Raw genomic sequence first — 12,800 nt, 5'->3', positions numbered from 1 at the left:
CCACATACAAAAGCCCATGCCACACCCTGGCCTGACCAAATAAATGAAGATAAACACAATATATTTCGACCAGGGCGTGACACTATTTAAGATGAAATCGTCAACACTGTTACAGTCAACCCTGTCACAGTCAACCCTGTTACTTTATTTGTCACTTACTATTCTCTTACTGTAGCATTTTTGTATTACATTGAATCTGTGCTCTTTATGCTCTTTATGACAGAATGTTAAATAAAATCAAATGTTTTTGGGGACCAAATTACACTTCTCAAAAGGCACCAAATTGGTGAAATGACCCAGATGTTAGATTGTTCCCTTCTATACTGCAGTGTTTGATGCATTGGCATTCTGGGAAATGCATATATTTTTTCCTGCTATTTAAAGACATTAAGGGAATTATGAATCATTATAGACAGCCCACAACATGATCTTATAATATTTCCAGACCACTGTTTATTTTAAATTGTTTTAGGAGATTTTAAACCTTATGCTATATGGTATTGGTAACCAGACATGATGTCAAAATAAGCATTTCTATGGCTATGTGTAGAATAAATATGCCACATGAGTTTCATTGAATAAAGCTCTACTTCCTTTACTTCGATTTCAATTCAAATGCTGTGTGGTGTGGCCAATTGTAATTGAATTCAAATTGAATAATTGAATTGGAATGAAAGAGCAATTCGCAACTCAAATAAGACTTGACCCCAAAAACCTCTTAAGAATATATTTTTATTTATATTTGTCATTGAGACAATTTACCACAGGAAAGGGAATGTCTAAACATGCTAAAATGTATTATACTCCTGGTCTGCAAGGGCTGGATAGAATCGACAGATCCCATATGGTATACTATAATTATGCTTTAATGCTTTAGAGCTGAATAAATGATCTCTCCTTAGATGTTTTCCAAGTAAAAACAAAGCTACACATTATAATCCAGCCTAACCCATTTTCTGCCTTTCCTATTCTGTGTTGTACAACTCTGTGTATGTTGGCTGCCATTGTTCTGTCTTACTAATGTATCGGCAATCAATGTCTTGCCAGCAGCCCATGGCACCAAATAATATATGTTTATGTTTACTTAAAATTGTAATCATAATAATAATGTTTTATTGACAGCACATACTGTGAGTGTGGACATAGTGAGACATAAAGTGTGGACATTTACAAAGAGGGACATGTGGTTTTACATTCAGACTTAATAATTAAGCTGTGTTGTTGTGTTGTGGTGTTGTTGTTGTCGTTGATGTGTTCCTTCATCAGTTACCGTATGATGAGCTCGGTGGGAAAACCCTGGTGATGTCAGTCTTTGACTACGACCGATTCTCCAAGCATGACATCATTGGAGAGGTGAAGATCCCGATGAACACCATTGACCTGGGACAGCCCATCGAAGAATGGAAGGATTTGGAGAGTGCAGACAAAGAGGAGGTATGAGCTGAAAAGAAACAATCTATTTACGCTATTTATAATTTATGAGTTGATTTATCTTTCAATTGATTGAACTAAGGTAATCGTTGGACGGGAGTGTTGCCCCATCAGAAGTAACAACAGCCAAACTCGGACAATTGTTTCATATCTTTTTGTCTGTCTTTCCCTCTCTGTGTCGTTGTTCTCTCTGTGCTTGCCCTCTCTCTGTCCTTAATCTCCATGCAGCCTGAGAAGCTGGGAGACATCTGTATCTCTCTCCGTTACGTGCCCACCGCTGGCAAACTCACTGTCTGTATCCTGGAGGCAAAGAACCTCAAGAAGATGGACGTGGGTGGACTGTCTGGTACGTTAAGACTTCCACTGGACGTACAGTTTACTCTTGAGATTCTTAAAGGGTTCTTGAGAGGTTCTTTGCAGTGAGTGATGGTTCTCTGTAAGAACCATGTCTTCTCAAAGAACCTTTCTCTGTGTCGAACCCTTCCCTTCCAAATTGATCTTTACAATGTTGAAGCTGTCCTTCACTAGATGGTTCTGGGTAATTATGAATTCCTGTTCTTTGTGTTGCATTATTTCACTTACTGTGTGGTACCTATTATTTTGTTGTTTTATTCTACCTGTATTGTGTCTGTGTGTTTATGTTCATGGGTTCTGTTGAGGTGGCTAGTCCGATACCGTCAGTGAGAAGGGTCTGCAAGTATATTCGAGTTTATATTTTTGGACTAACTTCATCATTTGACATGGTTTGAGTCAGGTTGATACAACTCCCAGGTGAGAGTAACTCAGCATGATCAACCCCATACTACAACACGGTAGCATAACAATTTTAAAAACAGATCATCATCATGCATATCATATACTAATTACCTGTAGATAACTGTTACAGAGGTGAAATGTTTATTATGCTATTCGAAACCGTCTCATGATAGAACTGATTCTTTATAGAACCTTTAATAGGCGGTTCTACATAGTACCTTCAAGAAAGTAGTCTACAAAGCCCCAAAAAGGGTCACCATTCAAATAACCCTATTTTGGTACTATTTGGGGAACAAAAATGTCTAGTGTGTCTGCTGTTAAAAACAAGCTTGTGAGTGGACTGTCTGGTAGGGCAAACCACTGGACATAACAATAGATCATTTCCAATCGAGCAGGCATGCCAATCTGCCATTAATTAAACATCTCAGTGATGCAGGGCCTCTGATTTATTTGCAGACATTGCATTACTGTGTGTTACATTAATGAGCTCTCTGAGTTATTTTTCTAATTAGCAAGCAACTCATATCACCTCACAATTTTGCTCTACCGAAGCAATGCAATGAAACATGAAATGAGTGCTTAAATATCTGTTGGTCTTTTTTGCAGATCCCTACGTGAAGATCGCGTTGCTGCAGGGCGGCAAGAAACTGAAGAAGAAGAAGACCACGGTGAAGAAGAACACTCTGAATCCGTACTACAACGAGTCCTTCAGCTTTGAGATCCCAATGGACATGATGCAGGTATAGAACGCTTTACATATTTGACGAGCAAAGGATTTATATTTTTTCATACAGTTAGTTGAAGTGGTGTTATTTTTTTTAACTGTAGGCCTACAACCACATTTACAGCAATTCAATTTTGAAAGAAAATCTTAAGCCCTATTTTAAGACCTAGTGGTTGAATACCGACTGTATGAGGCTTGCATATGAATGGTTACTTGATTAAGTGAGTGCACAATCTACTATAAACATATTTTTCTTCTCTTTCCTCTTTTTTTCTCTCTCTTTCCTCAGAAAATCTTGGTGGTGGTGACAGTGTTTGATTATGACAAGATTGGCAAGAATGACGCCATTGGGAAGATATTTGTGGGAAGCAAGGCGACGGGCCCTGGTCTGAAGCATTGGTCTGACATGCTCTCTAACCCCAGGCGTCCCATTGCCCAGTGGCATCCACTACAACAGGAGGAGGATATAGATGCGGCGCTGGCAGGTTTAAATGCAAAAAAGTAACTTAATTTGGCCAATTTGATTACCAACTAACCCAACTCAGAAACCCTCCCTCCCCAACCCTCCTACACTGCATGAAACTCATGACTTGCACATGATTCTGTCATGTCTACTTGAAACACTGAACAAAAAAAAGAAACATCTAGAATATCAGCTTATTCATAGTTAAATTGAAGAACATAAACAACACTTTTTCAACATCATAGCATTTCACATATTTAGTGTATTGTGAGAAGAGGGAGATTGAACGATTGATTGGTTGATAAATGGATCTGTGTTTCATTTCAGCATGCTTTTTAGCACCAGATGCTTAGATGCTGATAATGAATGCTTAGAGAATGGCTCAATGAAAGGGATGGTTATAGCTTCTTCATTTAGTTGATCGAACATTATGCATGCTTTACTTATGCTCTCACTGCTCTGCATAAACCATGCCAAACCGATTCCTAATAGCATATATCTTGTTCTCAAACCATAAGTGTGCCATATCTTGCAGTAGAATGAGTAAATGTCTCATACTGAACCGTTTGAAATCTTCTTATGTAAAGGGTTTAGGTGAGATGGTATACAGTTAATACAATGGCAGCAATTCATTCCAGAATGTCATTTTAACAGAACTTGACAATGCAATGTTTTTTTTGTTATTCCAATTTTATTATTATTATTATTATTATTATTATTATTATTATTATATGTATTCCCATACATATGAGAGAGCCATATTGTGGCAAAAAATGACATTTGACATTGCAGTTAATGATTATTAATCAAACATCATTTCTATGCAGTTATGGCTTTCCGAGTGATACACAGTCTGGGAGGAGTTCATGGGTGCCTTTTTTCATTAAACAGTTTGGTGAAGTACACTAGGCTCTCAACTTAATGTGCACTGAGGTAAACTGTATACCTGGCAAAAGTCATAATGACACAGTCCAAGAAAACTGCCAATGTGTTGCAGACCTTTTTTTGACCACTTGGATGTAAACGTGTTTACTTATCCATGCCCAAGGTAAAAATGAAGAAATTATTTATCTCTGTCGTTGAAAACACATTTGACCCTTTACTAATTTAAGTCAAAGATACAAATTGTTGAGGATTTATGTTCAAGAAAATAAAGAAAAAATGATGAATCATATTCTAGTAAAACAACATTACACCCTGTACACTGTTGTGAATTCATTTTTGGCATTAGTGCTATCAAGATGAAAGGGGCATATGTTATAAAATGGGACCATCTGCTTGTTACAGCCGCTGCCTGTGAATTGTAAATCACGGTGCATCTCTGAAATGACTGATACAAACATACTGGAGGGGATGTTTTCTCAGTTGAAATGTGTGTTTGCATGAAGGCCCGGCGTCCATTTCTCTCCGCAGAGGATGACTCTAGCGGCGTGGGTATTCATTCCATTTTTTGGATGCTCAATTTGTAATGATGAAAAGGTACTCGTCAAGCAACCGGTACATACAAATGTAGCTTTTGCATGAAACAAACGAGAGTAAAGTAAGCATGATTTATGCCTTGTGCAAATCTTCATGTCAATTGGCCTTTGGCTTTTGCACCACACACTCATCAGCAACCTGCTTAGTATGTAACCCTTACTGTTTGGTGCCAAACTGCTGAAACATTGTGTATTGTCTGCTGTTTATTCAAACCTGTTTTTCCCAAGGGCGTTGTTCGTTCAGACATCCTATGATTTTGATGTCCAAGAGGCCACTGTATATAAGCTGATCAAACTGAAAGGAGGGTGAACGTTAGGATGCTAATTAGTCCATTGTAGTTTTGCCTCCCCCCCTCTCTCTTCCTTCTGTAAATATTATGCATTGAGCAAATGTGTTAATACAGCATGCATCGATACAATGTTGTAAATATCAGCATGTTTTAAAGAGGAATCATAACTATATTGTGTTTGTGTCCAATGTCATTTTGATAATAAAACGGAGAGAAAATATGCATTGACTGCACATTTGATGTATTTTCCCTAAAGGCTATGGGACTCAACGTATGTCTGCATAGTCTATGGGTTTTAGAGGCTATTTTCTTGCCTGGAATTCAAGTGTTGATTTTTACTGTGTGGGTATTCATTTAGCAGACCAAAAATGTTGCATGCTTGTTTTTAGTATGTGTTAATTGTATAATCCTTTCAATCTGTGTACTGTGGTCAACCCTAAATATTTTACTATATACTACAAGTACAAATGCAATATTACTAACATGTCCTGCATTCACTTGTATGTGTGCATGGTCTTTGATGGCCATGATTCATTGTGTATTTATTGCAAAAGGACAACATTCACTAGCTCTCTTGCTTTGTAATTATATGTACCATAAGTGTTTCCTTCATTTATCCTGCCAGAGGTTGTAGTAACTGCCTTATCAAACATAATTTGTATCTGTTGGGTTGGCCAGTATTGGCCCATTACTAAGTCACATGACAGTACTACACAAATGTAAGTCCAAGTACTAGACCTTCCTTAGACTGTTTAGTGACAGGTTCATAACTCACCGCATAGAAGTCAAAGCATGGACTTGTAGCCCTCTTTCAACACCTCTTATATATTTGTACCCTGAGTAGACCTCTGCTTGCTGTCATTCAATGCTTAGTATAACAGTTAAATGTGTCTTTTTTTAGTATGTTGATCAAAATAAGAAGAAAAGCCATACAACTTGAGCACTGAAACATTAGAGCTCATCTGTGAGGTTAGTAACCAAGCCTAAAACACCTCTTAGGTATCTATACTCTGAGCAAAGGTATATTGCTACTCATATAAAAAAACGTATAGAGATATTAACAGAGTAGCTGGTTCAGACTTTACCACTTTCCTATGACACAATAGCTTAAAAATGATCTACCGAATAAGTATATTTATATGTGAATTATATTAGATTTGTTCCTCTATATAATCACCTGTGCCAGCTCTGTTGGATTTTCACCACACATTATATAATATGTGTTTTGCTTATATATAGGTACTGAACATGATAATAGTGGTTATGTTTACCAACATTGTTGGCATGACTTTGAGTTAATATTGTAAGATATACATGCCTCGGCATGTATTAAATCCAATGACTGCTTGGCTCTTTGGGATGATCAAATACATATCTATGTTCGGAAAAAGTTTAAATGAATCTTCAGTCAGTCGTATAATTTGCACATGGAATGCAAAACAATGTTTTATGTTAGCATAAAGAGCCAAAATAGTGAAATGTTACTCGATTGCAAAATTACGTACATTTCTCCATGCTCTTAATACACCGATTGCAAGTATACATCTGATTTATTTAACCCATAAAACCCATACAGTATAACCTCCATTCCAGTTATGCAGTTATTACTCAAATTATGAGTTTAATTGTGGTGATGAATGAATACTGTTACTTCCTCACATGTTTTCCGGATCCCTCCTATTGAGTATGCTTGGGTTGATTATGATTGTTTTATAGACCATTATTCTGTCCATTTTTAAAAGTTGTATTTGCAATAGGACCAATAGCGCCTGTGTTCTTCTAACATTTTCTCAGTGAACAACAGAAACTGAGTGGGTTTTTCAAATTACTGCAATGCAGGCAACAAAATCCCTGTCTTCCTGGGTCTATGGAACTCTTTTGAGTATGGGGCGGACCCAAACAGTGCAGAGCTACATTCGCAATGCAATACTGCCAAACTTGCTGCTTAAAAAAAAAAGAAATAGGGTTTCTCTTTATGCATAGCGTTTTGATCCTCCATGGCCACCATGCTTCACGACTTCCAAAGAACTGTTCCCCTCTGCCTCTCCTCCTCACTCCCTCCTCTCCTTCTATACTATTCAACAACATGGACAAGGGAAATGCTTGAACGTGATTGTTTTTTTTGTCTCGTTGTAGAGGTGTGCGTATGTGTGTGTGTGTGTGTCAGTAGTTGTGCCTTTTGTGGATTGCATGATTTATTTCCCTACCAACAAACATGTTGTTGTCCAGCAAAAAGACTACATATCCTCCAGCTCTTGTATCAATATATCAGTCAATGTGATATTATTAAGAACCTCAAGGGAACCAAAACATGGAATGTCTCCACAGACGTATCTATATGTTATCATAGGAAATAAAGGTCTTTTAAGTATGCTCGTCTTGCGTCGTTTGTAAACAACATAGTCTTTGTATTACATTTTCAAATTCACCTCTCCATATAATCTTTACCTGCTTTATTAGTGCTTACAAATGTGTACCAACCCTGGTTGTCGATCATGCATACATACTGTAGGCCTCTGCGGTAAGATGCATTACCACACATGACCATTTGATGACAGTGAATATAAGAGATTGCATTGGATTGCAGCTTCGAAAAGGATTATAAATCATTTATACAAGGCTCAGGAGACTTTTCAGGTGGTGCAGTTTGAAAATAAACATGAAATGTAACTTAGTTACATAGAACATCACAATATACCAACTGTTACACCAGTTCATAGATTAAACCTTCGTAGACATTCGTACAGTATAATGTGCTGTGACGATAAGAGTATGCATTATAACAATCCATAAATACATTTTTTTTTTAAATATGCTAATATGCTAACTGTGTGTGAACTATGTGTGTACAATACAACCATCAACAGAGGAAAAAAGTGAAAGGGGCATCAAAAAAGTATTTAAAGTTGGCACCCATCTGTCATTCCTGTCATGATTTGAATGTAGTGGTGGTTGGTGGTTGGTGATGGTGTAGTTGGGGTAAAAATTGGAAATAATTCTTGGATCATCCTCTTCCTCTCACTTGGACAGTTTACTGATGACCCGGATTAAGGCTCCGTTCTCGTCCTTCAGTCTCTGGTTCTCATTCTGCAGCTCTGTCTGGATCTGTGGAGGACAGCAGACAACAAGCAAACAGAGCAAACAGAGAAGGGTTAGGGAAGGGGTTACTGAAACATAACATCTACGTGCTGTACTGTTTGTTAAAGGGAAAGCTAAAAGTTGAAAGTATACCAATTCAAGCTGATTTACAAAAAAAAAACTATAGTCCAAGTGTGATATACAGAACAAATGACAATACTGACACATTCATCACCCCTCTCTCCTCTGAGTCAACTGGGGCCAAACTTGAAAACATGAGCAACCATTTAATTAAATGGGTTCTCCAGCTCAAAATGTGTATTAGCCAATTAAAATCGTTGATTTTGACCACTACCTACATGAACAAATTTCCTCAACTTACCCTGTACCCCTGCACACTGACTCGGTACTGCTATGTTGGCCAGGTCGCAATTGTAAATGAGAACTTGTTCTCAACTTGCCTACCTGGTTAAATAAAGGTGAAATAAATATAGCCTCGTTATTATGTTACTTTTTATTATTTTTTGCTTTAGTTTATTTGGTAAATCATTTCTTAACTCTTTTTGAACTGCACTGTTGTTTAAGGGCTTGTAAAGTAAGCATTTCACAGTAAGGTCTACACTTCTTGTATTCGGCGCATGTGACAAATGAAGTTTGATTTGATTTATTGTGACAAATTCTCAATTGTAGCTTGTCCCACACATTAGCCCCATGCTAACTTCAACAGGTGGCACTGATTATGTCCTGGCACAAGTGCATCAGCCAATTAAAATAATTGAAGTAGTTGGACATGTTCCTTAACATACCTAAGTCCACAATAATGTTCTGATAATCAAAGCAACTATCACATGTATTTGACCTACTGGTCAAATTACTCTCTGTGTAAAGTGCCTAGTCCACGTAATTGTCGCAGATGGTGGAAGGATTCGAATCTCGGATGAGTCCACTCGCCCCTCTGAAATGTTTATTTCCATCCATTATGTTAGTGTGGATTTCTTGACTCGGACTAAAATAAGTGCCGGTATTTCTTTTGTGTGCCGGTACTCTTTATATTTAGGTGCAGGAACTGCACAAATTTGTGGTGCCGGTACTCAGTTCTGGTGAGCTCCTGCCCAAGCCAAGCACTGTTAGTGTGTTGAAAAGGGATGCCTAGAGCCAACAGCTTGAAAATGAAGATTATGAATAAACTTAATAAAGGAGCTACCTCTTTCTTCAGCCTTGCACACTAACACACTGCTGTTGTCTAATAATCACATTGAATAGGCTATATTACATGGATGTGTACACCTAAATTAAGGCATTTTTAATAATCTACTTCAGCATATATGCGATATTTTACGCAAAAAAAAACATGAACATTACAAAGTGTACATCAGGTAATGTGCACTCTCGTTATCATCCCACAGATGGCAGTATTGTAGTTATTTTAAAGATGTTTGCAGGACTCAAAATCAATAGTCTTAATGTTGGAAGACAGTTGGCTGTCATTATGATATTGTTTTGTAGGGTACACTTACATGCAGGCTAAACGCTATGCATTGTTATAATCATCCACTTCGTCACATGCGTTTTGAATTGAGCATAAGGACTGGCAGTGAACAGTGTTTTCCTCAACCAAAAAGTGAGGGAGGGGATCAAACCCACGGTTAAAGTGCACTATCGATTGCACTATCGAAGTCAACCGCTTTAGCAGTATGTACCACAGAGAAGCGATGATGACAATGATATGGCTACTATTTGATTTAAAAAAACTTGAAGAGCCTTATGGATTTAATTATGTACAATAAACGTACACATTGTAAGGACCTCATTTATGTGTGAAATTGATCAACAAAAACGTGGGAATTTGTCATGTGTGAAAATGTTGTCTATCACTTGTAGCCTAGTCAAGGATGCATCAGTTCAATATTGGCACATTACATTTTGTCACAGACCAATGTAACAAGTAAACCTTGAATTTGTAGGTTTAAATTCTCTCTTAGTGGCCATGGTTGACCTATTTTAAGAAATGCCATTGGTTGGTGGATATAAAGTTTAAGATCTTTCATAGGCTAATGAAAAAGTTAGCATAGAGCTAACTTGTGACATGTTATGTGCTAACTTGTGCCATGTTATCTGATGGGACCAGCTAAAATTATGCGTTCTGTCACATGCAAGTAAATCGATGCCTTTCATTGGCTGATACGCATTTTGAGCTGGAGAACCCATTTAAATTTAAATGGTTGCTTATGTTCGCAAGTATGGCCCCACAGTGTTTGCCCACAGAGATATTATATATTCAGTTCAGTGTTCAATCTTTATTGAGAGCTCTCATTCAGAGATAATAAGAGGTTGTTGTCTGTACCCTCGTGTATGGAACACTGCAGATGCTTGTGGCAGTAGTGAATGCAGGCAAATACTAATGGCGTGCTCACTCGATGAATATCAAATCAAAGCACTCTTACAAGCCACAGCCAACAGGGCATAATGGTTGACAAACGATGTCATCTTAGAATATCACAAAGGAGTGCATTATAGGGAATCGGGAGCCATTTGATAGACAGTAACACTATAGTACCAAGTCACATCCCAGAGCATCTCCTGATAGTTCTTGTTCTCCGTTTGTCTGCAGGGCAGCTTTGTGCTAACTGGACCTCTGTGGAGAGTGTGTTTTGGGAATATGTTCTGTCTCTGCTGTGGCTCAGTTTAGACTATTGGAAATATTCTCAAGAGAGACAAGAGCTGGCAATAAGCCGCAAGAAAAGGGCCCTGAATTGGTCAAACAATGAACAACTCTCGGTATCAATTCGGTAAATTCAAGCAGGTTGGTATTTACCAAGTTTAATCCAATTTTATTGGTCACATACATGTGGTTAAGAGACGTTAATTCTTGATGCACCCATCCTGTAACCTGGATCATTTTCGTTCAAAATCCACTGAATTGTAGAACGCCAAATTCAAATTAAATTACAAAAAATATTAAATTTTCATGAAATCACAAGTGCAATATAGCAAAACGCAGCTTAGCTTGTAGTTAATCCACCTGGTATGTCAGATTTCAAAAAAGCTTTTTGGCGAAAGCATACAAAGCGTTTATGTAAGGACATCTCTCTCAGCAGACAACATTAAACAGCTTGCAGCCAAGTAGATTGGTCACGAAAGTCAGAAAAGCAATAAAATGAATCGCTTACCTTTGATAATCTTCAGATGTTTGCACTCACGAGACTCCCAGTTACACAATAAATGTTCCTTTTGTCCTTTTATATCCAAAATACCTCCATTTGGTTGGCACGTTATGTTCAGAAATCCACAGGCTCGAGCGGTCACGACCGAGCAGAAGAAAATTCCAAATAGAATCCGTAAAGTTCGTAGAGACATAATTATAATTAATTATAATCCATACTCAGGTTGTTTTTACAGTATATAATCGATAATATTTCAACCGGGACTGTAGCTTCTTCAATAGGAGAGAGAGAGCGAAAATGTCTGCTCCACGCTGTTGCGCATGCAAAACGCTGTTGGCACGCAGCCATCCAATGACGCGATGTGATCTTTCTCGCTCATTTTTCAAAATAAAAGCCTGAAACTATGTCTAAAGACTGTTCACACCATGGGGAAGCCATAGGAAAAATAATCTGGTTGATATCCCTTTAAATGCAGCGAAGGCAGGCAATGGAACAGAGAGCTTTCAGGAAAAACAGCACTTCCGGGTTGGATTTTCCTCAGGTTCTCGCCTGCAATATCAGTTCTGTTATACTCACAGACAATATTTTGACAGTTTTGGAAACTGTAGAGTGTTTTCTATACTAATCTGACAATTATATGCATATTCTAGATTCTGGCCTGAGAAATAGGCAGTTTCATTTGGGTACATTTTTCTTCCAAACATCAAAATACTGCCCCCTACACTCAACAGGTTAATGCGAGTGTAGTGAAATGCTTGTGCTTCAAGATCCGACAGTGCAGTAATATTAAACAAGTAATCTAACAATTCCACAACTACCTAATACACACAAATCTAAGTAAAGGGATGGAATAAGAATATGTACATATAAATATATGGATGAGAGATGACAGATTGGCATTGACAAGATGCAATAGATGGTATAAAATACACTATCTAGATATGAGTAATGCAAGATATGTAAACATTATTAAAGTGGCATTATTAAAGTGACTAGTGATCCAGTTATTAAAGTGGCCAATGATTTCGAGGCTGTATGTAGGCAGCAGCGTCTCTGTGTCAGCTGTTGAACAGTTTGATGGCCTTAAGATAGAATCTGTTTTTCAGTCTCTCTGTCCCAGCTTTGATGCACCTGTACTGACCTTGCCTTCTGGATGGTAGCGGGGTAAATAGGCAGTGGCTCAGGTGGTTGCTGTCCTTGATGATATTTTAGGCCTTCCTGTGACATCAGGTGCTGTAGGTGTCCTGGAGTGCAGGTAGTTTGCCCCTGGTGATGCGTTGTGCAGACCACACCACCCTCTGGAGAGCCTTGTGGTTGCCATACCAGGAGGTGATACAGCCCAATGAGATGCTCTCAATTGTGCATATGTAAAAGTTTGTGAGGGTTTTAGGTGACAAGCTACATTTCTTCAGCCTC

At 38.0% G+C, this 12,800-nt stretch overlaps 2 protein-coding genes across 9 annotated transcripts in view; one reads left to right on the top strand and one right to left on the bottom strand.

The window, feature by feature from the left end:
• Nucleotides 1-7,513, top strand: part of LOC109890830 (synaptotagmin-2-like) — a 72,720-nt gene extending 65,207 nt beyond the window's left edge. For all 8 annotated transcript variants that reach the window (XM_020482884.2, XM_020482881.2, XM_020482882.2 and 5 more), the window contains 4 exons: nt 1,267-1,434; nt 1,660-1,777; nt 2,794-2,927; nt 3,201-7,513. In XM_020482884.2, coding sequence (XP_020338473.1) covers nt 1,267-1,434; nt 1,660-1,777; nt 2,794-2,927; nt 3,201-3,416 — 636 coding nt within the window. In that variant the 3' untranslated portion in view covers nt 3,417-7,513. The remainder of the gene's footprint in view (nt 1-1,266; nt 1,435-1,659; nt 1,778-2,793; nt 2,928-3,200) is intronic.
• Nucleotides 7,514-7,580: 67 nt separating this feature from the next.
• Nucleotides 7,581-12,800, bottom strand: part of LOC109890831 (protein phosphatase 1 regulatory subunit 12B) — a 40,451-nt gene continuing 35,231 nt past the window's right edge. Inside the window, exon 7 of the mRNA XM_020482885.2 lies at nt 7,581-8,247. Within this exon, the coding sequence (XP_020338474.1) occupies nt 8,161-8,247 (87 nt within the window). The 3' untranslated portion in view covers nt 7,581-8,160. The remainder of the gene's footprint in view (nt 8,248-12,800) is intronic.

This window comes from Oncorhynchus kisutch, linkage group LG5 (genome assembly GCF_002021735.2).
Source record: "Oncorhynchus kisutch isolate 150728-3 linkage group LG5, Okis_V2, whole genome shotgun sequence".
NCBI lineage: Eukaryota > Metazoa > Chordata > Actinopteri > Salmoniformes > Salmonidae > Oncorhynchus > Oncorhynchus kisutch.
This window is presented reverse-complemented; position numbering and strand designations above follow the sequence as displayed.